Source organism: Vigna unguiculata, chromosome 3 (genome assembly GCF_037176805.1).
Source record: "Vigna unguiculata cultivar grain cowpea cultivar isolate G323 ecotype 2 chromosome 3, ASM3717680v1, whole genome shotgun sequence".
In the NCBI taxonomy this organism is placed as follows: Eukaryota; Viridiplantae; Streptophyta; class Magnoliopsida; order Fabales; family Fabaceae; genus Vigna; species Vigna unguiculata.
The window spans coordinates 48,662,904-48,690,446 of record NC_140794.1 but is presented as its reverse complement, the minus strand read 5'-3'; the positions used below and the strand labels follow the sequence as shown (position 1 = coordinate 48,690,446).

At 29.5% G+C, this 27,543-nt stretch overlaps 1 protein-coding gene and 1 pseudogene across 1 annotated transcript; both read right to left on the bottom strand.

Annotated features, from left to right (window-relative positions):
• Nucleotides 1-927: 927 nt before the first annotated feature.
• On the bottom strand, nucleotides 928-1,922 carry LOC114176573 (putative calcium-binding protein CML41). Its single transcript, XM_028061654.2, has one exon. It carries the CDS (start codon nucleotides 1,705-1,707, stop codon nucleotides 1,123-1,125), a length of 585 nt encoding a protein of 194 aa, XP_027917455.1. The 5' UTR covers nucleotides 1,708-1,922; the 3' UTR covers nucleotides 928-1,122.
• An 11,375-nt stretch (nucleotides 1,923-13,297) lies between these two features.
• Nucleotides 13,298-19,946, bottom strand: LOC114175477 (uncharacterized; annotated as a pseudogene).
• Nucleotides 19,947-27,543: the final 7,597 nt, after the last annotated feature.

The window sequence follows — 27,543 nt, the reverse complement described above, 5'->3', positions numbered from 1 at the left end:
TTCCACAAGAGAAAAATAGGTGTGATGCACTCTCTTCACAATCTAGGCAAAACTCACACAAAGAGTGTTGTAATTGAACTCCCTTCACCGATAATTTATCCTTTGTCGGTAACTTATCCAAGAGTAGCCTCGACCCAAATAATTGTGCCTTCGGAATCACTCTTATACTCCATAACTCTGTGAACACCTAAAAGTATTATTCATAAGCCAAAGCAACCATTTTTTTTAATGAGCTTCAAATTCAAATACACGGGCGATTAATTTATTGGGCATAATTAAGATAATTATTTGTATGTTAAAAACTATAAAATCATAAAGGACTCATTAAATAAAAAATAAGAGTGGTAAAAATTTATAATTTTGAATAAATTTAACTTAATCATAAGAATATATTCGATAAACCGTATGATAATATTCGTTGGTGTTTTAGTCAATAAGTAACTAGAATATTCCATGTACTTTTCTTTTATTATTGAATTATTTTGGTATAAATATTTCTTTTTTATTATCCAGATTCATTGCATTTATTAATAAAAATATTTCTTTTAATATTATTGTGAGTAAATTAAATGTTTTTCACAGTTAACGTTTTATTTGTAACTTGATAAAATGTAAGTCACATTAGTAGTAAAAAAAAAAACATCCAATACTAAATTTTTCAGTAACTTGTTTTGTTACACTCATTCTCTAATGTAATTTTCATACTATATCCTATTCCAACACCAGTTCGATTCTATAATTTTCATGTAGAGGAATCTAAGGAGACAAATTTCATGTCTTACATTAGTCAAAATTAATAGATTCAAAATTGAAAAAAAAAAATGACTGTCTTAGAAGGTAAACTGGATCCAAATATAAACGCTATAAAACGAAAAAATATTTTTAAAAGATAAAGCAAAAAAATAAAATAAAAGACAAAAACATGTATACTGGTGAAAAGGCAACATAAAATAATATTTACCACTTAAGAATATGACGTGCCTTATTTCAGAACATAAGAAGGAGTGGCTGGAACGGCCTCCATGTACATATATTTACTGTTTTCCTTACATAAAAGTTTGAGTTGAAGTTTTGAATCATTGCAACCATTGTACCTAGAAATATGAAGGGGTTATATATTGACTAAGCCATCATCTGGTAAAACTCATCGAAATCAAGAACACCGTTGTGATCAATATCAAAGGCACCGATCATTGCAACACAGTCATCATAGGACCTATCATCTCCAAGACGGTGCAACATCCTCTGCAACCCCTTCGGGGTGATGCAACCACACCCTTCTTTCTCCCACACAAACATCTCAAAAGCCTTTCGTAGATCCCGCTCATCACCATCACCACCATCTCTCTTCATCAGCTTCGTGAAATCCTGCAAGTCCAGCATGTTATCCCCATCAGAATCGAGGTCATGGATGACCCCTTCAACGTCCTCGTGAGACACCTGCTCCCCAATGGATCCAAAATACGACCTTAGCTCATAGGCCGAGATTTTCCCATCTCCATCACCGTCCAAGTGGCGAAAAGCCTCCACCAGCCCGTTCATCTCTCCCTTCTTTGGGGTTGTGCATGTTGACATGGGAGATCGTGGAGACGCAGTTGAGGATTGTGATGATGAGTTGGAGGATCTTGATCTCGGGCGACGAAGGCTTAACCTAAGACTCTTGTTGGAGAACCATTTGGAAGGCTTGAAAATTCTATCGGTAGCCATTGGAGTTATGAGATATGAGATATGAGAGATGAGAAAAAGCAATTGGGTTTTATGGAGTGAGAGTGTAGAAGTCGGTTTGGGACGTGGTGTGTGTTATGTGATGTATATGGAAAGTAAAGGTTGTGTGGGAGTTGCTGTGAAAGTGCGTGAGGGGGCAGAACTAGATGTGAATAAGATCACGAAGTGATGTTGTTGGGAAGGAAAGTGCATGGTAGTTTCGTAGTGGGTCCAAAAATAAGTGGATCAAACACTTTTCTCGTCAAATCAAATCACTCTCCTCTTTGTTTTCCTTCTCACTACCACACTCTAGTGTTTAGGCCTCCCTTCTATTTTTTTCTTTTTTCTCTATTTCCAACATTTTTAGCTACAGTAAAATAATTATCATACCTTTTATTTACTTTTTTTTATTTTTATCTCACAATAACTACATAGACACAAATTAATTATAATATATTTATCACTATGTTTTATTATATCATTTATTATTACACTTATTATTTGTCTTTTTATTTCTTATTATGTGTGCAGTGTAAGGGATTAATATCAAAGATTATGATTCTTTATTCGTTGAAATAATTAAAATAGCATGTGCTTTAATTACCTCTTTTAGCTTGTACGTCTTTCCTTAAAAACAAAAGTTGAGTGAAACACATTTTCTAAATCACCTTAACAGATTGAGTACTTTTGTTTCATAAAAGAAAAGGAAAAATTCTTACCTAAACTATTATCGCTCTCTTATCTCATTCTTTTTCTTCCTCTATATATCTTCTTTTTTTTCTTGAATTATCTATTTAAACTAAAACATATTGAAATGGATTAAATGAATTCTACTTTATGTTTTATTTTTTATTTTTAGCTTTAACTTTCCAAAAATTTCTAAAGAAGAAAAAATAGTTAAGTGCAATATATATACCGTAAAAAATAAAATCAAGGATTGAAGTGGGTATAATAGGATTGCAAAGTATTAATCAAATGGAATATAATAGGATTTCATATTTAACACGGTACAAAATTATAACAGTATTCTTTGAATTCAATTGTTTTAAACTAAGCTATCAATTGTTAAATACATTTTGAATAATACATACGTGTGTATATATATATATATATATATATATATATATATATATATATATATATATATATATATATATATATATATATATATATTCTTAATTTTTAAAGTGGAAAGATTGTTGGTTAATTTAAGCTTTTGATTCTATTATATTTTTAACTTAATCTCTTTATTATTAGACAGTTTAATGAGACTAAAAATATATTGATACCAATCTTTTATTTGTTCTTTCACTATAATTAACAATGTTATCTAGTTTAAGAAAAAATTGGACACATCCAATAACAGAACTTGGACAAAAACTTTAGAGATGTTAAATTAGATCTTTTATATATAAATTATTTTTTTAATTAAATAAAAAGACTATGACACAAAGAAAAAGGGAACAATGGCTCGATTGAAAAAGTTCACATTAACTTTTTGGATTACATTATGTTATGTTAGCACTTTTATTAGAATTATATTAGCACTTTTAAACGGAATTGTTGACATTTATTTTGTTTATAACTTAGATTTGGATAATGTTAATATCTTTGATTTAGATTTTATGTTGTTTATAATTAATTTGAATTTGGATTAAATGAAATGTTGTTCGTTGGTGTTGGTGAAATTTCATTGCAATTGTCATAAATGTGAACAAATTTAGAAATAGAAAATATAGTTTTTAACATTACATATGATTTTTTTTATATAATTTACATACGGATTATTTCATATGTAATATACACATATGTATCATAGTTAATTATCTACGGATTTTTCCTTATGTAATTTACATATAGATTCTAATATCTACGAAAATTTTTTTTTATGTAAAGTTACATATGAAGTGTTTCCGTATGTAAGTTTACCAATGTCTGGTTTACATACGAATTTATTTTCGTATGTAATTTGTAGATAATATCTAATTACATATGAATTTTATACATTGCATACAGATTTTGTCCATAGATAAAATCACTTTTTTTTTGTAGTGTCATTTCCTCTGTTTACACAATTTTAATGAAGTGATTTTCATATGTATTTCCCAATTTATAATATTTCTAATTCATTGAATTAACTTAACATGGACATTTTAATTTCTACTCGAATTCAAGGTTATTCCACTAATTCATTATGTGCAACGAAATGCGTAATGTAATAAAAAATACATCACAAATTTTTTAAGTTATACCATATGTAGCGGAAAACACAAAATTATAAATTTCATAATTTAGGTTAAACTAATTTCGGGGAAAGATATAATTAAGGTTCATGTCAATTTTATAAAAGAATCCCTACAATCATAATTAGGCATACTAATTTGAAAAAAAAAAACTTAATTTGAGAAAAACATCGTAATAGAAGAATCATAAATACATAAAACATAATAAGATACTCTTGATTCATAAAGATAGTGTGCGTTTTTCAATCTTTTGTTTTCTATCTCTTAACATTTCTTCCTACTCTAATCCTTTTTTAGTGACTTATGGTAGAAAAACCTTATAAGTAGTGAGAGAACTCCATTACCTTTAATTAACCAACGACCACCAAATTAATTTTTATTTTATTTTTTAAACAATAAATATATAAATAAAATAAGTGATACAATAAAACTTTTACTAAATTTAATATAAACAAAATAATAATACATAAATATAATTTAAAAAATACATTACATATACACAAAATTAAATTAAATTTTTTTTAGAAACCGTGACTCCCTCTATCATAATCCGCCATTGGACACATCATTCCCAAACGAATGTCGTTAGTGAGAAAAAAAAAATAATGTTGCATATACTTTAGTAATTAGAGGATCCTATTTAATATTTTAATAATGAAGATATCAACAAAGTAATTTAACCTTAGCGTTATGTTACATTCTTTGAGATCAATACAAAACAAAATGTTATAATTTGAAATCAATATTAATTGGCTTACTTGTAGAATTGCTTCAACATATAATTACTCAGGTCTCTTCATGTTTATTGGGTTGGGTATTAGAGGATCTCATTACAAATTTCTTCCTTTAAGAGACACCTTCACGTCTTTATTATTATGACTATATCCACATTAGATCCACATGTATTTTATTTTCTCAATCGGATCTTTTTAATGTAAATGCAGTTTAATCATTTCATTTGTTTGAAAAAGAGTAAATTTCTATTTGAGAAAAATATAAAAACAATATTTAAATTATAGAAATATAGAAATTTGTTTTAGAAAAAAAATTATTTCGAAAGAAAATATAAAAATAGAAAATTAAAGTATAACAAAATATAAAAAATTTTAATTGAAATTTATAAAATTTATAAAAGAGAAAAAGTATTAAAATTAAATAGATATTTTAAAAAATATAAAAGAATTAAAAATATAGCAAAATATATAATTTCTAATTCAAATTCATAAAATTTTGAAAATAGAAAAAAGTATAGAAATTTATTTAAGAAATTTTATTTTAGAAGAAATTTAAAAATATAGAAATATTTGAAATAAGTTTGTTATATTTATTGTATTTAAGATGTAAATGTAAAGAAATATTTTTAAGTATTTAGTGTTTTTATATTTAATTATTTAAATGTGAAGATTTATTTTTGCAAGTTTTTTTTTTTGTTTACATAGAACTGTTAGAGTTTTTTTTAATAGCATATTTTGCATAGTATTTACATGGATAACATGACTTTGCTTTTACATAAGAATTCGACTTTTAGCAAGCCGAATTCTTACCTACAATGTGATCATTCTGCACCAAAAAATCAATCGAAATTTAGTTTTCAAAGAACCAAATCCTGAGTTGGATTTTTCTTGTTCAAAATATTTTAAAAAAATAAAAAACAAATTTTATAATACTCAAATTTCTTAAAATTAAAAAAAAAATGTATAGAAAGCCTCAACCTCTATTTTTCTATTTTGTTTTCTAAATAAAACATTTTTAATAAATTTTAATACTTCTCTATTTTATTAATGTTATAAATTTCAATTAAAATTTTTGATATTTTGTTATATTTTTAAAAATTTCTAATAAAAACATTTTCTAAATAAAATTCCTATATTTCTATAGTTTCAAATATTCATTTTTATACTTTTTTCAGAATAAAAAAATATTTTTCAAATAAAAAAATAAAAAATGTGTCAACAGTAAAGGGTCTAATTGAGAAAGTAAACTACTTGTAGGTTTAATGGTAATAATGAAGATGTGAAAAAGTCTACTACAAGAAAAAATCCTATCATTACTCATGCCATTACTAATATTTTGACAAATCATAATCGTAGTCCTTGTCTTCATACCTCGTAGGCTATGCCTACTCCAAATATATTAACTAACATTTAATTTCAATATGATATTTTATTGCTATTTTATTTTATAACCTATCAAAATATAACCATTATTTCCGTACTAACATTAATTTTAGTCTAACATTAAAAAAATTATTTTTGACCCTTAAAGTACTTTTATTTGGCTGAAATATCTTTACATTAACTATGTTATGGGTATTAGTTGGATACTATATAATGTGTTTATATATATATATTTTTTAAATACTTTATTGTTCCACGATTTTTACCAAAATCTTAAATATAGGTTTCTAAATTTTTTTTACTCTTAATTAAGTCCATATTTTTTTAAAATACGTAATAATTAGGTTCATCTCATTAGAACTAGAGATGACAAATAAATCTGTCCTCGTGGATATTGTCCGAACCCGTCCCCGTTTTGACGGGAAATCCCCGCATTAACTGGGTATGGTAATGGGTATGGGAAATCCCCGACTTTTTCAGTTGGGTATGCGATGGGTATGGGGATGTACATATCCTCGCCATAATACCCGTCCCCGCCATATCTCCATTCTCCTTTAAATTATTAAAATATCTACAATTAATTAAGTAACCATATATATATATATATATATATATATATATATATATATTCTATTTTTTATTTCTTTTAATTATTTGGTTTGTCATGAAACTTATTCGCATTTCCAAATTAATTTTTATCTTATCATAACCTTTATGTATTTATGTTAAAATGATGTATATTAATTAAAAAAATTTATGCTCACATTTGAATATTTCTATTATTTTTTTAATATTTTTATTTATTATATATTTTCCTTTCACATGAGAATGTTTATACTCTCAATTTAAGGTAATATAAAAAAAAATTCTTTACTTATTATTATTATTACTATTAATTTTTGTTTAATTTGAATAACTCTTTTGTTTCATTAAAATAATTTTCGTTATTTTTCAACCACTGAGTATATATGTTGATATTTGAAAAGTTTTCTTAGTTCTCTAATATATTTTTCATCTTATCATACCTTAATTATACATTTGATTTCCTTTGTGCGATTTCTTTCGATAGTCTCTTAAATTATTTCTAAAACACACATTTGTTAGTTTTTTGATATTTTTATTTATTGTTTATTATTTTCATCATGTAGAATAATATTTCGATATATTCTATCTAATTATTTTTTATTTTATAACTCATTATTAATCATACTGTAATTTTTTCACTTTAAATTATGTTTGAAGTGGTTAAAATTATAAATATATATATATATATATATATATATAATGATATTTAGAAATAATATATGATAATTCACTACAAGAAAAACATGAAATAGTGACTGATTTAGTCATTAATCCATATCAGTCACTATTTTTCGTTATTGGTGGTAGTAGTTGATTTATTGTCTGAAATTAATGATTAAATTAGTGACCGATTCAATGATCGAATCAGTACTTGATTTAGTGGCCAATTTAATTACTAATTTATTTGTAATTTGATGACAACTTTTTTGGTCACTAATGATATTTCTATTTAATTTTAACCACTTCAAACATAATTTAATAATTAGTTCTCTAAGGTATTTTTCATCTTATCACATCTTAATTATACATTTGATTTCCTTTGTGCGATTTCTTTCAATAGTCTCTCAAATTATTTCTAAAACACACATTTGTTAGTTTTTTAATATTTTTATTTATTGTTTATTTTCATCATATAGAATAATATTTTGATATATTCTATCTAATTATTTTTATTTTATAACTCATTATTAATCATAATGTAATTTTTTCACTTTAAATTATGTTTGAAGTGGTTAAAATTATATATATATATATATATATATAATGATATTTAGGAATAATATATGATAATTCACTACAAGAAAAACATGAAATAGTGACTAATTTAGTCATTAACCCATATCAGTCACTATTTTTCGTCATTGGTGGTAGTAGTTGATTTATTGTCTTAATTAGTGATTAAATTAGTGACCAATTCAATGATCGAATCAGTACTTGATTTAGTGGCCAATTTAATTACTAATTTATTTGTAATTTGATGATCATTTTTTTTGTCACTAATGATATTTCTATTTAATTTTAACCACTTCAAACATAATTTAATAATTAGTTCTCTAAGGTATTTTTCATCTTATCATATCTTAATTATACATTTGATTTCCTTTGTGCGATTTCTTTCAATAGTCTCTCAAATTATTTCTAAAACACACATTTGTTAGTTTTTTAATATTTTTATTTATTGTTTATTTTCATCATGTAGAATAATATTTCGATATATTCTATCTAATTATTTGTTATTTTATAACTCATTATTAATCATACTGTAATTTTTTCACTTTAATTGTATAAATAACTTTTATTTACTACAATATAAAAGTTTAATGTAATTGCTATGAATATTTTTTTTGTCACTATCCAACATATATTGAAGTTCAAAAGATATAAATCTATGTCAAAATTTTATTATTATATTTATTATTTGTTCTTTGTGTCATTTTGATCAAGTGACGTATTATAACTTTTATTAGTGTATAAAAAAAGAGATTCATTAGAATTTAAATAATTGAAGTAAACAAACATTTAAAATATATTTTAATTTGAATATTTGTTTTCCTTTTATATTTTTTTGAAATATTTTTTAATTTTATCAACTAAGTTCATCAATGTTGTAGTTTACAAATTTAATAAATGTTTTGGTTCTCATAAAATTTTATTTGGTATTCTAATCTAAAATGTAGACAATTATAATTTATTTTAAAGTATTTGATATGGAAGAAACAATCATCCTCCTAATATTAAATATTTGATAATATTATGTTTTCTTTACCGTAATTTTTTTTCTTTTATAAAAATTAATATTAGTTAGAACACGGGTACGGGTATGGGTATGAGATTATATCCGTTACCTGGTGGGGATGGGGATGAGACAAAAGTTTGATACCCGTTGGGTTTGGATATGGGGATGGGGATGAATTTTTGATGCGGGGATGGGTATGGGATAACGAAACTTGTCCCCGTCCCGCCCCGTTGTCATCCCTAATTAGAACTATCAGCTCCTCCTTTCTTAAATTTTTTTGATTTTTTTTTAAATTATTTATGTCATGTGTCAAGCCATTGTCTGAATCTCAATTTGGCCTATATATTTGGTATTTTGATTCCATTTTAGTCCCAAATTTTTTTAAAATTTTTCAATTTTATCCCCTCCAAATTCAGATTAAATTTAACTTTTATATAAATGTTATAATGATATTTTCATTAAAATTTATATTTTTATTAAATATTTTAATAATATTAAGTTTACTTAAATTTATATTTGACATTAAACTTTATTCATATTTTGTTTTAAAATTTTAAAATATATTTATTTTAACTTGTTACAAAATTGTCTTAAATAATTTCTATACAAATGTTAGAGTTGGTTTAAAAATAACAATTTTATAAATTCAAATATAAAATTTTTAAACCTATTTTTTTTCTCCAAATATTTTTTTAAATTAAGAAAAATAAAAAAAATCAGGAGTTGACACGTGACACAAAGTTAACGTCTTTAGTACGGACTAACGAAAATCACCAAATTCGAACACATTTTAAAAAATGAGGACTCAATTGAGACGACTTAAAATCTGAAGACCCAATTGATATTTTGGAATAAAATGAGGACATTTCGAGGGTTTAAACTTTATTAATTTTATAGATAATACATAATTTTGGATTTATGATGAATGATCTAAGATGGGTTGGATTGTTAAGTGAATGGTCTACAATGGACGTGACTATTCAGTAACTTGTTGAGAGGTCTCTACCCCCTGTTGGTAAGGATATAAAACTGATACCCCATTACTAAGTTCTTTTATGACATAAAAACTATAGTCAAATACGTTTACAATAACCTACTAGAAAGATAATAGTATTGTCTTCGACGCACTTTAAGAACGGCAGGCAGGTGGATCCTTCATTTATACCGGGTACACAATTCTTTCTAAACACATACTTAAATATCATGTATTTTGTACCTTAGATTAATTTTTTCATCGCATTTTACATTCACTAACACAAAAATAAGCATTTATGTCACCAAAATTGTGTCTAAAAACGAGTAAGCCCGCGTAAAAAAATTGTGGTACCATTTTTGTAAACAAAATGAAGTCATTTATGTCAAACATGCTTTTGTTTGACATAAAGCAAATCATTTTACGTCAAACACTACAATGTTTGATGTAAATCATCTACATTACTTAAGACAAAAGATGTTCAACGTACATGTGTTTCTATATATCAGAACAGGGTTCCTCTACATTTTTCATTGTGCGAACACATCGAAAACACTTTTGCGAGATAGGATTTAATCTCCAACGTCGAAATGGTGGTGACTTGGGGATTCATTTATGTGTACTTGTTGTCTTTGCTTGGCTGTTGAGGTTTGTTCGCTAATATTGCTTTTTCATTTGGTACTGAAGAGGTATTGAATACCCTTGAACCTGTACAAAGTTCTTCTTCCGGTGTGGCCTAACCTCTTTTTTAAGTTGGGCTTCCTTGTTTACTAATTCTTCTTCCATTTATCAACATTTTCCATTTCACATGCTAGACAAACTGAAATAAGCTAAAAAATGCTCATTTAAATGTAGTTTTTTTATTGGTTACAGACTTTTTTACACCAAATCAGGTATGAACTGACATAATATTGCGCTTTTATGTCAAATTTGTAGAAATATCCAACATAAATTTACGGTCTGGAGTTTTCATGAGTCATAAGTTTACATGTCCTACAAGCAACAACAGACCTTGTTTATGACCAAGGGGAGCCATGGCTCTCCCATGATTTTTAATTTTAATATATATTTTAAATTTGTATTTATATATTATTATATTATTTTTATTAAATTATATATATATATATATATATATATATGTATATATACATTATTTATATATTTAAAAAGAAAATTAAAACTAATTTGATGGACCTTGGATAATAAATGGATTAAAATTTTGTATCTGGTCATAAAGTTTTTTTACAACAAACCATTAATAAAATATAAAAGTAAAAAAAAGAAAAAGACTGATTGAGAAATGAAGATGGGAGATGGGAGAACAAAGAGATCGAATAATGTTCTATTTTTTCATTTTTAATCAATGTGAGACTTTGACTCACGCTTAAATTTCTAACATTATGTCATTAAAAACTACTCGTTGGTTGCAAGATCATACTATTGTGTAATTTGGTTCCTTGCGCATGAAACTCCTTACATACTTACATACTTTAAGTATTGTACCTGTAAGAAAATTCCATATTTTACATCAATTCAGTTAGTGTTACATTACATAATGTGATGATGCACTCTAATCGATGTTTTTATATTTTTTGTGTTCACTACAAATGTAACGTATTAAACGGTAAGTTAAATGAAAAATCATAAAAATTCATGTCGATGTAGTTAAATATGTTTTAATTCCGTTATTTGTTCACTTTTATATGTCAATTGATTGATTTAATTATGTTCACTTTCATTGTTACGTGAAACACAAATAGTAGAGATTATACGTACAATTACTACGTGATACAATGGATAACTATCATTATTAAAGCTAAACATTATAAAGGTTTTTGAATAAAGTCATATACTATAATTAACCTATACACCAATGTATTAATTACTTATTATTTATAAAATCATGTTAATTTACGTAAATATGTTATAATTTTTCAACGAGTCAGAACTATTAAACTTTGAAGCATTGAATTATACACCAACACTATGTGGACAAAGTATTTTGCATAATCTTTGTAACACTTTAGGATATATTGTAAGTATATATTTACAAGATCTTTAACACATTTTTAATCGAACTTTAATATTTTAATTACGTTTTTCGTAATTTATATGTTGACTTTATTTATGTATTTACATAAATTATGTATTAATTCAAAGGATGTTAGTAATTTTTTTAATTATATTCGTTATATTATATGATGTGAAGTAGGATAATTATTAATTAGTTGTCATTGAAAATAGTCAACTTGATAAATAATTAAGGACAAGACGATAACAGTTGTATGATTATAATGAATAATAATTTTAACAAGAAGTATAATTGAAAGTCTAAATTAAAAAAAAGAAAAATGCATTCTATATATAACTTTTGTCACTTGCGTCATTGCCATATATCAAGTATAATAATGATAACAACGAGAAATTTCAATGCGTGAAAATACAATTATGATTGTAAATTATCATTGATTTTTTGTTGACTATGCATGTACTTAGACAAGATTGTTAATTGTCCTATCTAGGCCGGTGGACGTGCATGTTAATTCAACCTCAAATATTTCGAGTAATGTCATATTTTTCTCGTAAATTTAGTTTATTATTTTGAAGCGATAACAGAGTGTTTGAACCTCTGTTATATATGTTTCTTTCTTGACAAGATACACTATATATTTCTTAGTGACGACATTTGGAAAAGTTTCTTTTCTAATTTGAGCTATTTATATATAAAAATTCATTTGCTTACAAGATAAGATTAAAAGATTAGAAATAAATTAATTTCATAATATATAAATAAAGTAGATTTCATATTTAAAATTAATTTTATAAAATTAAATTAAGTTTAAAATTATATTTTAACAAATAAATTGAATATTTCGTAACGTCAACTTTATTAAAAAATTCTGAAAAATAATTTTATTTACATGAATAGAAAATTTGTAATTCACGATGATTCCTTTATATTATACTAGCACGACACTCGTGCGTTCGCACGGGTAAAGTTGTCTGTTTTGTATTTATATATAAATATACATAAATATTTTAATTAATATTTTATTAATTATTTAATTTTGTTATAAAATAATTTCAAGAATTTTAATTGTTACTTTTAACATGTATTAATTATGTGAAAATTATAAATTACAATTTATAATATAAAAGTTATACTTAGATTGATATTTTTGAAAACTTTAAAATTAAAGGAAGAAGTTTCAAGTAAACATTGAAATTCTAAATAATAATATGCACATAAATGTGCATATATTTCAAAAAAATCCCTTAAAAGCTAAAAGTTATTCCTAAAAATAATTTGTATAAGCAGTTAAGTATTAATAAAATAAAACTTTAGTAATTAGATACCACATTAGTATATAAGTAGAAGTTTTAACTAAATTTATCAAAATTTGAACTTGAATCTTCTCACAAAAATCCATCTTCTATGTCAATCTTGAAGATGTACCTGAAAATAAAAATTATTGATATAATAAATGACTATTGTGAAAAAAAAAAATATCACCAATTATCTAAAACATATTTGAAAAATATATTAAGTATAAACAAACAACCAAGAAAATGTATAATGAGTATAATAAGATAAAACTTTAGTAATTAGATATGACAATGATTGGTATCTAAGTAGAAGTTTGAACTAAACTTACAAAACTTGGACTTGAACTCATATCTTCTTAAAAGGGAAAATCACCTTCTATGTTAATCTTGAAGATGTATCTCTGAAAATAAAAATTTTTGGTATGACAAAGAGGTAAGATATTCATGAAAAAGAAAAGAGAGAATGTCACTAAATATTTAAAGTATATTTGAAAAGTATATTAAGTATAATAAAACAACTAAGAAAACATATAATGAGTAATAATAGAATAAAACATTAGCAATTAGATAAAACAATGATTAATATATAAAGTTCTAAACTTACATAAACTTGAACTTCCACTTTTGCACAAAAAATCATCTTATATGTCAACCTTTAGGTTGAAGCCTTCATGTCTATATATTGATAAAAAAAAATCCAATTAGTAATTGCACATAAATATGCCATGAATAAAACAATTAATAAGATTACAACTGAGGATAAATTTTGAAAAATTTCTTTAAAAACAACATTGATAGTTGTTTTTAAAGGTTTTCCCTCTTTATCATGGATTAAAATTTTCAGACCTTACTTGCTTTGCACTCTAGAAAATGTCACATATAGTTGTCCATGACTGAATACAGGTTTAGGCAAGTATAATCCTATTGCTTTAAGTGATTGTCCTTGAGACTTATTAATAGTCATAGCATATGAAACAATTATAGGAAATTGCCTTCTAATAAGCTTGAAAGGCCAAGGTGACTGGGAGGGAGACAATGACATTCGTGGAATGTAAATTAAATTTCCAATATTCTTCCCAGAAATGATTTTTGCTTCAATAACATGATTTGCAAGCCTTGTGACTATTAGTCTAGTTCCATTACAGAGTCCTTCTGATTGATCTAAATTCCTCAATAACATAATTGGAGTTCCACTCTTTAATTTGATGTTATGATTTGGAAGACCAGATGTCTTTAACTTGTTAAGGAATTCTGGAGTAATTGTCTCTAGTGGGGAGTTATCAACTATATCAGACATATCAACTGAGTCAGAGCTTAAGTACTCCTTCTCATCACTAGGAATTAATGAAAGAATGTAATCATTAATCTCATCAATAGTCTCAATATTTGATGCCAATATAGATCTTGACTCTAGAAACTTCTCATTTTTAAAATTCTCAACTATGTTTGGATATGTAGACTGAACAATTGCTTGAATAGGATCAATGAAATTAGTGATGAGAAATTCATCAGGAATGTGTATCTCTACATAGCCATCATTTGGATCAGATAGATTTCCATCTCCTATAAACAATAACCATTCTGCAAATTGTGTAAGGTCCTTTAGATTTGAGTTACTGGCATGACTTTGAAGTCTCACGTTTTTTGTCAGTTTCAATACTTGACAATATTGCCAAAGATAAGAGGAATTGATAGAAGCATTAACAATATCATATCTACTACCCCTTGGAATGACTGGCATAATTTGTCTAAAGTCACCTCCAAATACCACAACCTTGCCACCAAATGGACTTTGTGCATGATTTGATGAACTCATGATATCTCTAAGACTTTTGTCTAGTGCCTCAAAGCAAAACTTATGTGTCATTGGAGCTTCATCCCAAATAATAAGTTTGCTAACTTTTAGGAGCTCTGCTAATTCACTACCTCGATTAACGTTGCAAGTTGAGTTTTGCAAAGTAGGAACAGGGATTGCAAACTTTGAGTGAGCAGTTCTCCCTCCTGGTAATAACAAAGATGCTATGCCACTTGATGCTACGGTTAAAACAATATCACCTTTTGAGCGCAATGCAGAGGCTAGTGTCTTCCACACAAAAGTTTTTCCGGTTCCTCCATAGCCATAAAGAAAAAAGAGGCCTCCACTTTGTAAGTTAACAACATTCATAATTATATCAAATGCACACTTTTGTTCATCTGCAAAAAAAATAAAATATAAATGAGCAAAATTTAAATATTTCTGTTAGTATTAATTCATTAGTTAAATATTACTTTACATATGTAACGATTATAAAGTAAAGTATAACCTGTAAGAGAAGTTAATAAACATCGAAATTCATCTGTTAATTGTTCTTTGTTGTAATCTCTTTCAGCATGGATTAATTTATTTCCAACTTTAGTTCTCACAACATCTTTTGGTAGTGGCATTGGAGGATAATCTCTTAAACTTTTTCTATTAAGTTGCAATAGATCCTCAATTTGCAATAGGGCTAAGTTTTGTAATTCATCATCATTTAGCTGCAAGTCTATGATTTAGATTCATCAATAAGATTAACATTCTAATCCCAAAGTTAGAATAATTAAGCAATTTGCTACATTAAAGTAAGATTATTGAAAAGATGTGTACCTTGATTTCCTGTTAATCTTCTTTGATAGTGTAAAATATCATCCACTAAGCAAGGCCATGTATGTTCCCAAACATGCTCAGGTTTATTAATACTATTAGAAATCAACATTGTGACAAATAATTTTCTAAGTTAGTGACCAGATCCCCACTTGCTAGCTTCTTTGATAGCTTCAATGTACTCTGTATCATCATGAAGAAATCCCATTGCAAAGCAAGCTTCTCGAAAGGTAGGATATTCAATTCCAGAAATAGTTCTAATTTCTTTGTAGCTACATGGTCCTTTAACTACAGCCAACATCATTCTTAAGTAAAACAATTCACCAGCACTTGGTGGGATCCAATTTAGTCTTCCAATAGTGTAGCCTTGCTTCCTTGGTTGCCAACATCTATTCTTAGAAACATAAACAAACTTTGTCACAAACTCTGTATATGTAAGATTTTTTCCTTCATTGTAGATTTCATTTGCTTGCATCCATGATGTAAACATTGATTCCTTTACACTTAGTTTAGAAAGCAATGAATCCATGTCCTCTTCATCATTGAAAAACACAGATTGCTCATTTGGTAGATGAAAATACAATCTTTCAACTACTGGTGTCCTTCCATGAATTGGAAAAGAAAAAATTCTCCAACAGGCTTCACATGGAGAAACATACCTACAATCGAGATAATGTTTTACCTCATCAATGTTTTGAATTTTTAAGTCACCTTCAACTTTTGGGGAAACAATAGCAGCTGTTATCCTGTCATATCCCTTGTTAATATACTTAAATAAGTATTTTATTGACATGCTTTGGTTGCACCATTCAACATTAATATGCGCTCTGTACTTAAGTAACAACTTTGCATTATAAGGGACAACAAAACGGTTGTCAAGAAATGTACCATTTTTCTCTATGATATTTTCATCATTTCTCCTCCTATACAAAGGATATCCATCTTGATCAACAATTATCGTTGCTTGAAAGTTTTTTGGAAAAAATTTAGAACATCGACCATTTTTCATGCATGGTGAAGCCCTATTATTTAATCCACATGGTCCATGCATCATATGATTCTTCACACACTCATATAATAATGGATCCTTTTGTTGGTCTGGTATCTCTGCTGAGATTATTTTATTGATATCTTCAGGGCTAGGATACTTACTTGAAGGATGTAAGAATAAAAGTATGTGAGCATTTGTTATGACTTTGGCAAGTGTACCAAGTCGCGCAAGTAGTAACCGGTAAGACCGGGATATCGTTTCCCAAGAGACTCGTGTATACTAAATATTTGCGAAATTAGTGACTAATTTAAACTAACGAATAAATCCATATTTTGAGTTTCAACGTATGAAGTTAAACTTTGCATAAATAATTAAAATTGAACTTTGGAAGTTAAAGGCACTTAGTGAATGGAAAAGATTAGAAATGATATGACTTGATATTGCCGGGGTTAGAATTCACCAACTATGCTCTCATGCAACTACAATTTAACATCCTCTTCATTAATATGCTAATGCCAACCCACAATATTACTCAAACCCTAATTCCTTAATGAATTGAGCCTAAATTTCCTTATTAAAAGTCAATTCCTTGAACTCTTAATAAGCAAATTTGCTTTATGCACAAAGGTTTTAATGCAACCAATGGGTCAAGCCCTATTCCTAGGTACAAGCTCCATTGAGTTTTCTTATTTCAAATCTAGGTTTCAAAAGATATTTCCACACCCAATGAACCAAAAATCATGCAAGAGATGGCTAAATCAATGCAAGCTTTAAGTGAAGAAATAAGAAGACTAGCAATTAATGAAAGAGTCATATATAAAATCAAAACATTTGCATTTACACAAGAGTTTCGTGGCTACATCTAACCCCAACAAAAATGGGTTTAGCTCTCCATTGCCATGGAGAGCTCAAGCTTAAAAATGGAAGAAAAGGGAGAGAAAGAGATACAAGGAGGAAGATGGAGCTGTTCCCACGAGCCCTAGCACTCCTCCAAGCTCTCCAAATGTGTTCTTCGTGCCTCCAAAATACCAAAGATGAGTTTCCCTCCGCGAAAACAGAAGAAAAAGGGTCACTTGACACATAAGCGAAAACAGGCGCCTGGCGGAAAGGTCTCACCGCCAGGCGCAAGCCACCAAACAGGGGGCAAGTCTTCCCGCTACCGCCCGGCGGTGACCAAGTGCCGCCAGGCGGTGACTAACAGTAGCGCCTGTCTGGCGCTTGGCTGGCACGTAGCTGGCGGTCTGTTCCGCTTGGCGCTGGCTTCGCGTCGCCAGGCGCTTCCTGTTGACATTTTTCTTCTCTCTTTGCTATTCCGGGTCACTCATTAGTCTGGATTTTTGGAACAAAGCTTCCCATCTACAAAAAGGACACAAAAATGGGGATTAGTGATATATTTGGATCAATGTAACCCACAATGTATTTATTTACAAAAGTAAGGTAAAATTGAGGATTAAGTAGGTTAAATGCTTTGGAAGAGATGATTTTGCTAATGAAATATAGCTTGGATAATGGTAAAAATTAACATTATCAATGAGGCAAACCCCTTTTCTGGAATTCAATAGTGTATATATCTGTAAAGAATGAATGTTAATTGGTTAAGGCATTTAAGTTCAAATAATGAAGTGTTAATGAAGCTAGTTACAATAGGAAATTTAATAATGAGAGAAATTTAACTTACACGCAAGCACTTTTCCAAAAATTTCATTCAGTTTAAAGTCACTTAGCAATTCATCAAGCTTTATTTTAAAAACTCTAGATACTATATCAGGCCTGTCTTGAGCACTTAGATTCATTGGTCTTAAAACCCTTTGTATTTCTGGCCATTGTGGATTACATGTAAAAGTCAAGAATAAGTCTGGGAATCCCACATAACTACATATTGTCATGCCATCAAAATACAATTGATCCATGTATCTTCTACTTCCTACAAAAGTAGAAGGTAAGATGACTCGTTTTCCAATATTTGATGGTTGAGATTGATTTTGACCATGAAAAGAGTTCAAAGTAGAATATTTTTCAACTCTCAATTGCTTTTGGTGAGTCTTGATATAGCATAATCTTTATGACTCCATCATGCTATACCCATCAACAATAAATTCTTGAAAAAGCCTTCGTGAACTCAGTAATGTTTTTGCCTCACCACTTCTAGTTTGCAATCTGAAACAAAGAAACTCTCTTATTGTTACCCTATTTCTCTTTCTTGGCTGTGAAAGTTGTTTATCTTTGTGTTGTACATCATGTCTATATCCATCCTCACCGTACGAAAATAGAAGTGGATATTGTAAGCCTAAATAGCTTGCATGTAGTTCATTTATTCTTTGGAGTTTACCACTCCGTCTCTCAAGGATAATATGTCTATTTAATGGATTGTCAACATCTCCAACTATAAGTGCAGCTACCTCAGACACAGTGGGTAAGTTATAAATTCTCCCATATGTTTTTCTATCAGATATTAGTTTTAATCTCAAATCATTTTTAGCAAAGGAAGCAAACCTTTCCTTTGCCATTCTAAAAGACTTAGCAAAAACATTATGTTCATCAATCATGTCTTTTAAATTGACGACAATATGTGGATCAAGAGAATTTTCAAACTTGTACATTAAAAAAAATGGAATTCAAGTAAATCATTAGTGTAAAGTTTTATAAAGTGAATGTGTAATATAGTATTGAAATTAAAAAGCTGATTTTGAATTTATAACCTTGCACCTCCAAGCCTATTCTGAATTTCATGTTCTGTGTCATATATGTAAAATTGTGCAAATTTAGGAGCATTACCAAGCATAGGTAACAAACTACCAATAAAATGACATGATTGACCTTGTATTCTAAAAGTAGGTGGCCCTTTTCCATTATTGAAGGATTTATCTAATTTTGCTCCTGGTGAAGTAAAGGAAAAAATCATGTTATATAACCGAATGTTCTTTTGAAAATTCTTGCTTTGACTTGAGTTCTTGTCAAACAATAGATGTTGCAGAAGATTAGGGGGCTCCTTTAAAAGTGGGAGTTGAACATTCCCATTACCACAACAAAGAAAAAACTTTGGATTTCTAGTGCTTGGATTTTTTTTTTAATTCTTTCCGGAAGCCACATGTAAGCTCCACATTCTTTGCATACATATACAGGATCTCCAATGTCATAATATTCTGCATAAATTAAATATTATAAATAATCCTACAATATAAATTTGTTATATATAACATTATTGGGCTTCTATACAATAATAACTTTTGCAACAGTTGAATTCAAACAAACATCATTCATATTAGCATAATCACGATCAATACCCCTTATATAACCTTGCTCATATAATGATTCACCATCTGTCATTCAATCCACATTAAAAAATTTGTTAGGAAAGATATCATCATCAAATGATTAAATTTACATAATATATAATTATAGGTGCATACTATTTATATGGATTTGTAAATAGGTTTTTATTATCTTACCATCATTATCTTGAATTGTAGTAGACACATTTTGATTCAGGGTAACACCATCTATTCCGTCTCTTGTTGCTGATTGCCATTGTGATACTGAGTTTGTGTTGCCAAACTTATTCATGAGATTAACTTGAATGGAATTGGTTGTTGTTGTTCTCAATTTCTTTGTTAAAGTATTTCTTGGTTGCGTATGAACGTTTGTATTTGGACTGTGAAGGTGGATTGGTTCAGAACTGTTGTTTATAATCAGGGAAGATATATCATTTAAGGCTCTATCCTTCATGTTATGGGGATTTGAAGAGGTACCAACATCTAAATATCTCAATTGTATTCCTAATAAATTTAAAAAAAGGAAGAGAGTTAGATGAAAACTATGAAAGAAAAGTATTTAATAATTGTTAAGTTAAAGAACGATCTAAATGAAAAAGATAATTACCTTTGCTTTGATATGATAATAACTTGTTTTCTTTTGATGTAGTCCTTTTAGGAAATTGCTTTGCCATTAAAATAAATTTCCTTTTTGATCGTGCAACTTTTGCTTCTTGTTTTTTGTTATTCGGTTGGTCCATTTATATATCATGCAACCTTTACACTTTTCTTCTTCTAACTAAATAGCAATCTGCAAAGGTAGTCACTAGGGGTGGGCAAAAAATCTAATTTTCTTGATCCAATCCACTTTTGCTCCAATCCAATCCATTTATAATCCATTTTATTAAAAATCCAATCCATTTAAAATCCATTTAATGGATCTAGATTTCAATCCAATCTACATTTTATATATTTTATGGATTGGATATCCATTTTATAAATCAAGATTTTTAAATATGGATAATCCAAAAAATCCAATCCAAATTTTTAGTTGAGTTAGACTAAAGGTTGAGATGGACTAGGCTAAATTCAGACTTGGAGGGGCCTTGCTCGATGACCTATACAGATCGGGCAGGCCCGACGACCATAAGAGGTTGGGCGGGCCTAAAGATATGAACAGGCTAGGCGAGCCCGACAAACCGAACAAGTCGATCGGGCCCAACGATATGGAAAATTCGAGTGAGCCTAATGACCCGAACGGGCCAGGCGGGCCCAATGACCCGACGAGACAAGTAGGCTTGAAGACCCGAACGGGCCAAATAGGTCCGAAGACCCGAACGGGCCAAGTGAGCTTGAAGACCCGAACGGGCCAGGCAGGTTCGAAGATCCAAACGGGCCAGGCAGGTTCGGAGATCCGAACGAGCAAAGCGAGCTCGATGACCCGAATGGGTGAAGCGGGCTCGTAGAACCGAACGGATCAGGTGGGCCCGATGACCCTAACGGGTAAGGCTGACCCGAAAACCCTAACAGGTCTGTCCGGGTCGTAAGGCCCGTTCGGGTAGTCGAGCCTGCCCGGGTTATCGGGCACGTCTGGGTCGTTTGGGTCATCGGGCCCGTTTGTGTCGTCCAGGTTGTCGATCCCATCCGGGTTATCAGACCCGTTTGAGTCGTCGCGCCCGTTCGGATCGTCAGGCTCGTCCAGGTCGTCGGGGCTCGTTCGGGTCGTTGGGCCCGTCCGTTTCGTAAGGCATGTCCAGGTCGTCCGACCTATTCGGGTCGTCGTGCTTATCCTGATCTATTTTAAAAAATAATATATTTTTCATGTTGAAGATGAAAGCCCATGGGTTGACTCTGACCCATAGGGCTTTTGTAGGATTTTTGGTCTTGTGGACTTCTTTGATGGTGGCTTTTTTCAGTGTGGGCTTTTTTGGCCTTAGCCCACATGGGCCAGGGCCAAGCCCTGTGGGCTGGGCCAAATTGACACATCTATGGGTCGGCATGACGACTCAAACGGGTCGTGCCTAACGACCTGTACGAACTGAGTCGTGTTGGCCTTAATGACATAAGTTTTAAAAAATTCAATTTATTTCTTTTATAAAAAGTGGATTCTGGATTTTGAACTTGATCCAAATATTTGGATTGGATTTAAATCTTGATCCAAATATTTGGATATGGATTTTAAAAAAATTCAAACTACTTTTGCTTGAAAAATGGATTTGGATCGAAAGTCTAATCCAATTATTTAGATCTAAAATGGATGTGGATTGGATCATTAAAAATCCAATCCATATCCACCCTAGTAGTCACCTTTCTAAGATAATAAACTAATCCTCATGAAGTATATTGCAAATGATTATGATAAAACCTCTTTAATATTTATCTGGGAAAATAAAAGAATTTTAGTGTGTGCAACATCAAATTTCAGTGGTAAAAGATATAAAAAAATGCCTATGTGCAACATCAATTTGGATTATGCAACAATTTGTTCTGAGCACAGAGAAATGCCAAAAAAAACATAGAAAAGAAACGTTTAACTTGAATAGGTTGTGAATTCATTATACATTTAAGGAGAAATAAACATTGGAAGCAGAAGGTAATGATGACAATAAAGCTCTTAAACCCTTTGAGAATGCTTCTATATGATAAAGGAAATGTCATAAATATGGACATTACTGACTACAATCCAATTTCTTTTAGTGCTCACCATCACCATTAATGAGTCACGAGATTGTAGAGCTTCCAGAAACGACGATGCAAGAATCCCAGTACCTGAATAACCTACACAAAAAACAATAGAAAATGTCCATGAAAATGAAGAAACAACACAAAGTCAATAAAAATTAGAATAAAAATAAATGGAAGAAAGTTACGAAACAGAGAAAGAAGGGTAAGAGGAATGAGAGTAAAAAGAACGGGAAGAGAAATGGACTGGCCAAACTGAGAAGGAAGAAGAAAGGGTAATGCAGAGAGAAAAGAAAAGGTGTGCAGAGATGGAGCGGGAAAAAAATTGTAATAAGCGGGAAAAAATAGTTTTGTTCAGAATAAAAAAAGTTAATAGACCGAATGCTTCACACGTGTAATAGTATAATGCTTCTTTTAATAATAAGTAATAGATTATCTATAATAATAATAAAGACATTCCCTCTTTTGTATTCACATCTCATAATACTAATTCTACCTTTTATAATATAATTATTTATTATTTTTTAAAATTAATGGTTATTTTTACCTATTTTTTTATAAAATTGTTTATCTTATTTTTTTTTATTTATCAACAATTAACTTTTCTATTCATTTCACTTTATTTATAACATTTCACTTCATTTTTAATAAATATAAATTTATTTTATATATTAATTTAATAACATTACATTATTATCACCTACTAAAATATTATTATTCATATCTAAAAAATACGTATACACAGGCGCGATAACGCCTGTGTGTACGCTACTATTATATTATATTATATATATATATATATATATATATATATACATTTAATTCTTTTGATATATATGAATAAGTTAATTATTTTAAAACTAATTTTCAGAAAACTAATAATGAATTCTGATAATTAGAATAATTTAGTTTTCACATTAATCTCATAAGAAAAAATGATTGTTATTTTAGCATAAAACATCATAGGACTAATAGTTTCAGTTTTTAGTGTTGGAAATCTTATTTCAAATTAATTCTTTAATAAACATCATCTTAAAATGTATAAGGATTTTTTTATAAAATTAAAAAAATAAAATGTGTCAATAAATTTTAACTCTTAATAAATCTCATCAGTACACATTTTTTTTTCAAATAAAAAGATAGAATTTTTGTAGGAGGGAAACTAATTTACAATCAAACAACTTCAAAATCTCGTCATTTTTAAACACTCATAAAGAATCAAACTTTCACATCTTTCAGATTATCAAGTACTCAAAACTTTCATTATTAATATTTTAGAGAAATAAAATTGATTTGGTATATATATATTAGAATAGATAATAAAAAAGTTATGAGTACAACTTCTTTTATTAACAATTAATATTTTATAACAACTAACATTTGCTTTGCAGATAAAAAGAGAAATCTAGTACTCAAATAATAAATATCTTATTAAGCTCAATATCTTAAATATCATTGACGGAATCAATCTCGTAAGAGATAGAAAAACAAGAGTTTTTTTTTTTTTTTTTCACATCAAAGTTAGCATTTCAAGAATCTACGTTATGGTTCAAGATAAAAAATGGTACGATTCTCCATACATTTGTTCTTGAAAGGTTTATTGTGAGAATGAAAATGATCTTAAGAAAATATTCGATCGTATCGTACTTCCTTCATTTTGTTGAAAGGTGCTTCTCTTTACACCCCAAACATTCTTCTGTATCTTTCAAAATTATCATTTTGACCCTAATAAATATTTTATCTGTCTCAATGATTGAAGAATTAAAACAAAATTTACTATGGCTGGTTTGCTTTTATTACTGTAGTGCTACACCTTCAATATTTATGTTCCGTTATTTCCTTCTGCTTCCATTCTTTTCTTCTTCTCTGCTTCTTTTTTGTTTCTGTTCTCTTCTTCTTCTCTCTGTTTCTTTCCAGTGATCCCCTAGTTTCCATCTCTTTCATTTGAACGTGTTCTCTGCAGTGATGATCCCTGCTTTCCTTCTCTGAAGGTCACTGTTCCAAGCTCATTCCATACTGGTTGAAGTTTCTAAAAGCTTTTCTCTTCTCTTGTAGGTTAGTATTCTTTCCACTTTCCACTTTAATGATGTTGTTATTATTGGAATGTTGTCTGTTCGAGATCCGTTTCAGAAAAATGTGAAACAGATGTAGACATCTTTCGTATTGTTTTTGTTTTGTTTTTTTATTACGGATGTCGAGATCCGTTTCAGGAAATTATGAAACGGATCTTGATATCCGTTTCATTTTTTTTGTTTTTTTGGATTACGGATGAAGAAAATAGTAATCACTCCAATCAAGAATGACACCTTTCTCGATTCCAAGCGTGCTACCATAGCCTTCATAAGTTTTTGGGGAGTTTGCATATTGCTGCTTTACCTCCATAGGCATGTGAAAGAACTGGCGCCATGTTTCCATATACATCACTTTTTTCTTACTTAATAAAAAAAAGGCAATGGAGGAGTACTTGTTGTGCATAGTACGGTCAATGCGAATGAAGAATGTGCTTGGGCTTGTTTCATTTTATAAAGAAATTGAATTGGAAGAGGGATAAATGCAGAGAGAGAAAGTTACTTTTTTCACTTTTTACCATTACATAAATTTTTGGGGTACAAAATAAATTTGGGGTACAGAATAAATGTTTGGAGGTGGAGGGAGAAGTCCCCTTATTGAAACTCGTATTTTGCAGGTTAAGTTTAGGAGTCTTTCTTCTTGCATTTCCAAAATTTCTTTTACACCTCCAAAATTTCTTAAAATTCTAAAAAAACCCTTTGACCATTTAAGAAACCCACGGATACCACACCCCCAAAATTACTTTCGGATGTTGACTTCCAGAAGTCAAATTATATGACTTCCGAAAGTCAAAATATATCACCGAAAGTTAACTTTCGGAAGTTAAAATATATCACCGAAAATCGACTTTCGGAAGTCAAAATATATCACCGGAAGTCGACTTCCGAAAGTCAAAATGTATCATCGGAAGTCGACTTCTGGATGTCAAAATGTATCACCGGAAGTCGACTTCCAAAAGTCAAATATTATTACCAGAAGTCAGAAAACATTACCGGAAGTCAACTTCTGGAAGTCAAAAAATTAATTCTATTTTAAATATTTTTAATTCTTAATATTTTATAGTTTTTAATATTTTTAATGTGTTTTAAAAAATAAAATAAAATAAAAGTTAGAAAACATTAATTTGAAAAATAATTAAAGATATTTAAAATAAAATTAATTTTTTCATTTCCAGAAGTTGATTTTCGGTATGACTTCCGGAAGTCGACTTCCGTAATGTTTTTTGACTTCCGGAAGTTCACTTCCGGTTGATGGGGAAAACAACAGCAAACAATATACCAGAGAATGCAGCGAATATAATTTCCCCTAACTTGCAAAAATCTATGAGGAGCAATAATCAAAGAACAACAATAATAAATCACCAAAAGCACAAATAAAGGCACCAAGATTTTTAACGTGGAAAACCCCTCAAATCAAAGTAAAAATCACGAGTCGTCCAGACCAAAGAAATAGCTCCACTATGATCAACAAGAGTACAAAAGAGTCTCAATCAATAGCACAAATTAGTGCCAACACCCAACTAAATAACAAAGCAACAAAGCTTTCAAAATAGAGAAGAACAAGAGAGGAAAACCTATAATATCACTACTGCAGTGCGAAATTAATATCTCCCAACTCAGACCTCGGATCAAAAATCTGACCGGTCAGAATGAAGAGCAATGAGTTTCGAACCTGCTGTAAAAATTTCAGCCTGATCCAACGGTGAACGAATCCGCAGCGTCGATTCTATTGTGACAGCTCTATGAAAAACGTGAACAGAATTTTCCCTCTACCTCTCCCTCTATGTGTCAGGGCTTTCAGTGTGTTCTGACTCTATTGTTCTGTCTCTCTCTTTATTTTATAGCCCCTCTCCACTAGGTTAAGTGAGACATGGGTTTTTCATGTTTTGGGCATTTTCTCCACATAGGAGGGGAGCCCAATACCCAACAAATCTCCCCCTCACAACTATGTGGAGATAACCGCCAAACCGGCGATCTCACAACAAACTTCAAACTTCCCTCTTGGCAATGCTTTAGTCATCATATCAGCACCATTATCATCTGTATGAACCTTTTCCAACTCCAACAACTTAGCATCCAAAGCATCACGTATCCAATGATACCTCACATCAATATGTTTGGATCTAGAATGAAAAGTTGGATTCTTACCAAGATGGATTGCACTTTGGCTATCAAAGAACAATGAATAGTTATCTTGCCTAAAACCAAGCTCCTGCAAGAATTTCTTCAACCATAACAACTCCTTGCATGCTTCAGTAATAGCAATGAACTCTGCCTCTGTAGTAGACAACGCTACACACCTCTGTAGTCTTGATTGCCAAGCCACAACTCCCCCTGCAAACTTTATCAAATAGCCCGAAGTGGACTTTCTGGAATCAATGTCCCCAGCCATATCTGAGTCTGAGTAACCCATCAAAGTAGGTTTATCACCTCCAAAACAAAGCTTCATATTAACTGTACCATGAAGATACCTCAAAATCCATTTCACAGCATTTCAATGCTCTCTACCTGGGTTTGACAAAAATCGACTAACTGTACCAACAGCATGTGCAATATCTGGTCTTATACACACCATCGCTTACATCAAACTGCCCACCGCAGATGCATAAGGAACTCTACTCATATTGGTCTTCTCAACTTCATTTGAAGGACTCTGTTTAACACTCAGTTTAAAATGAGTAGCAAGAGGAGTACTCACAACTTTAGCATTTTCCATCTGGAATCTCTGCAACACCTTTCTAATGT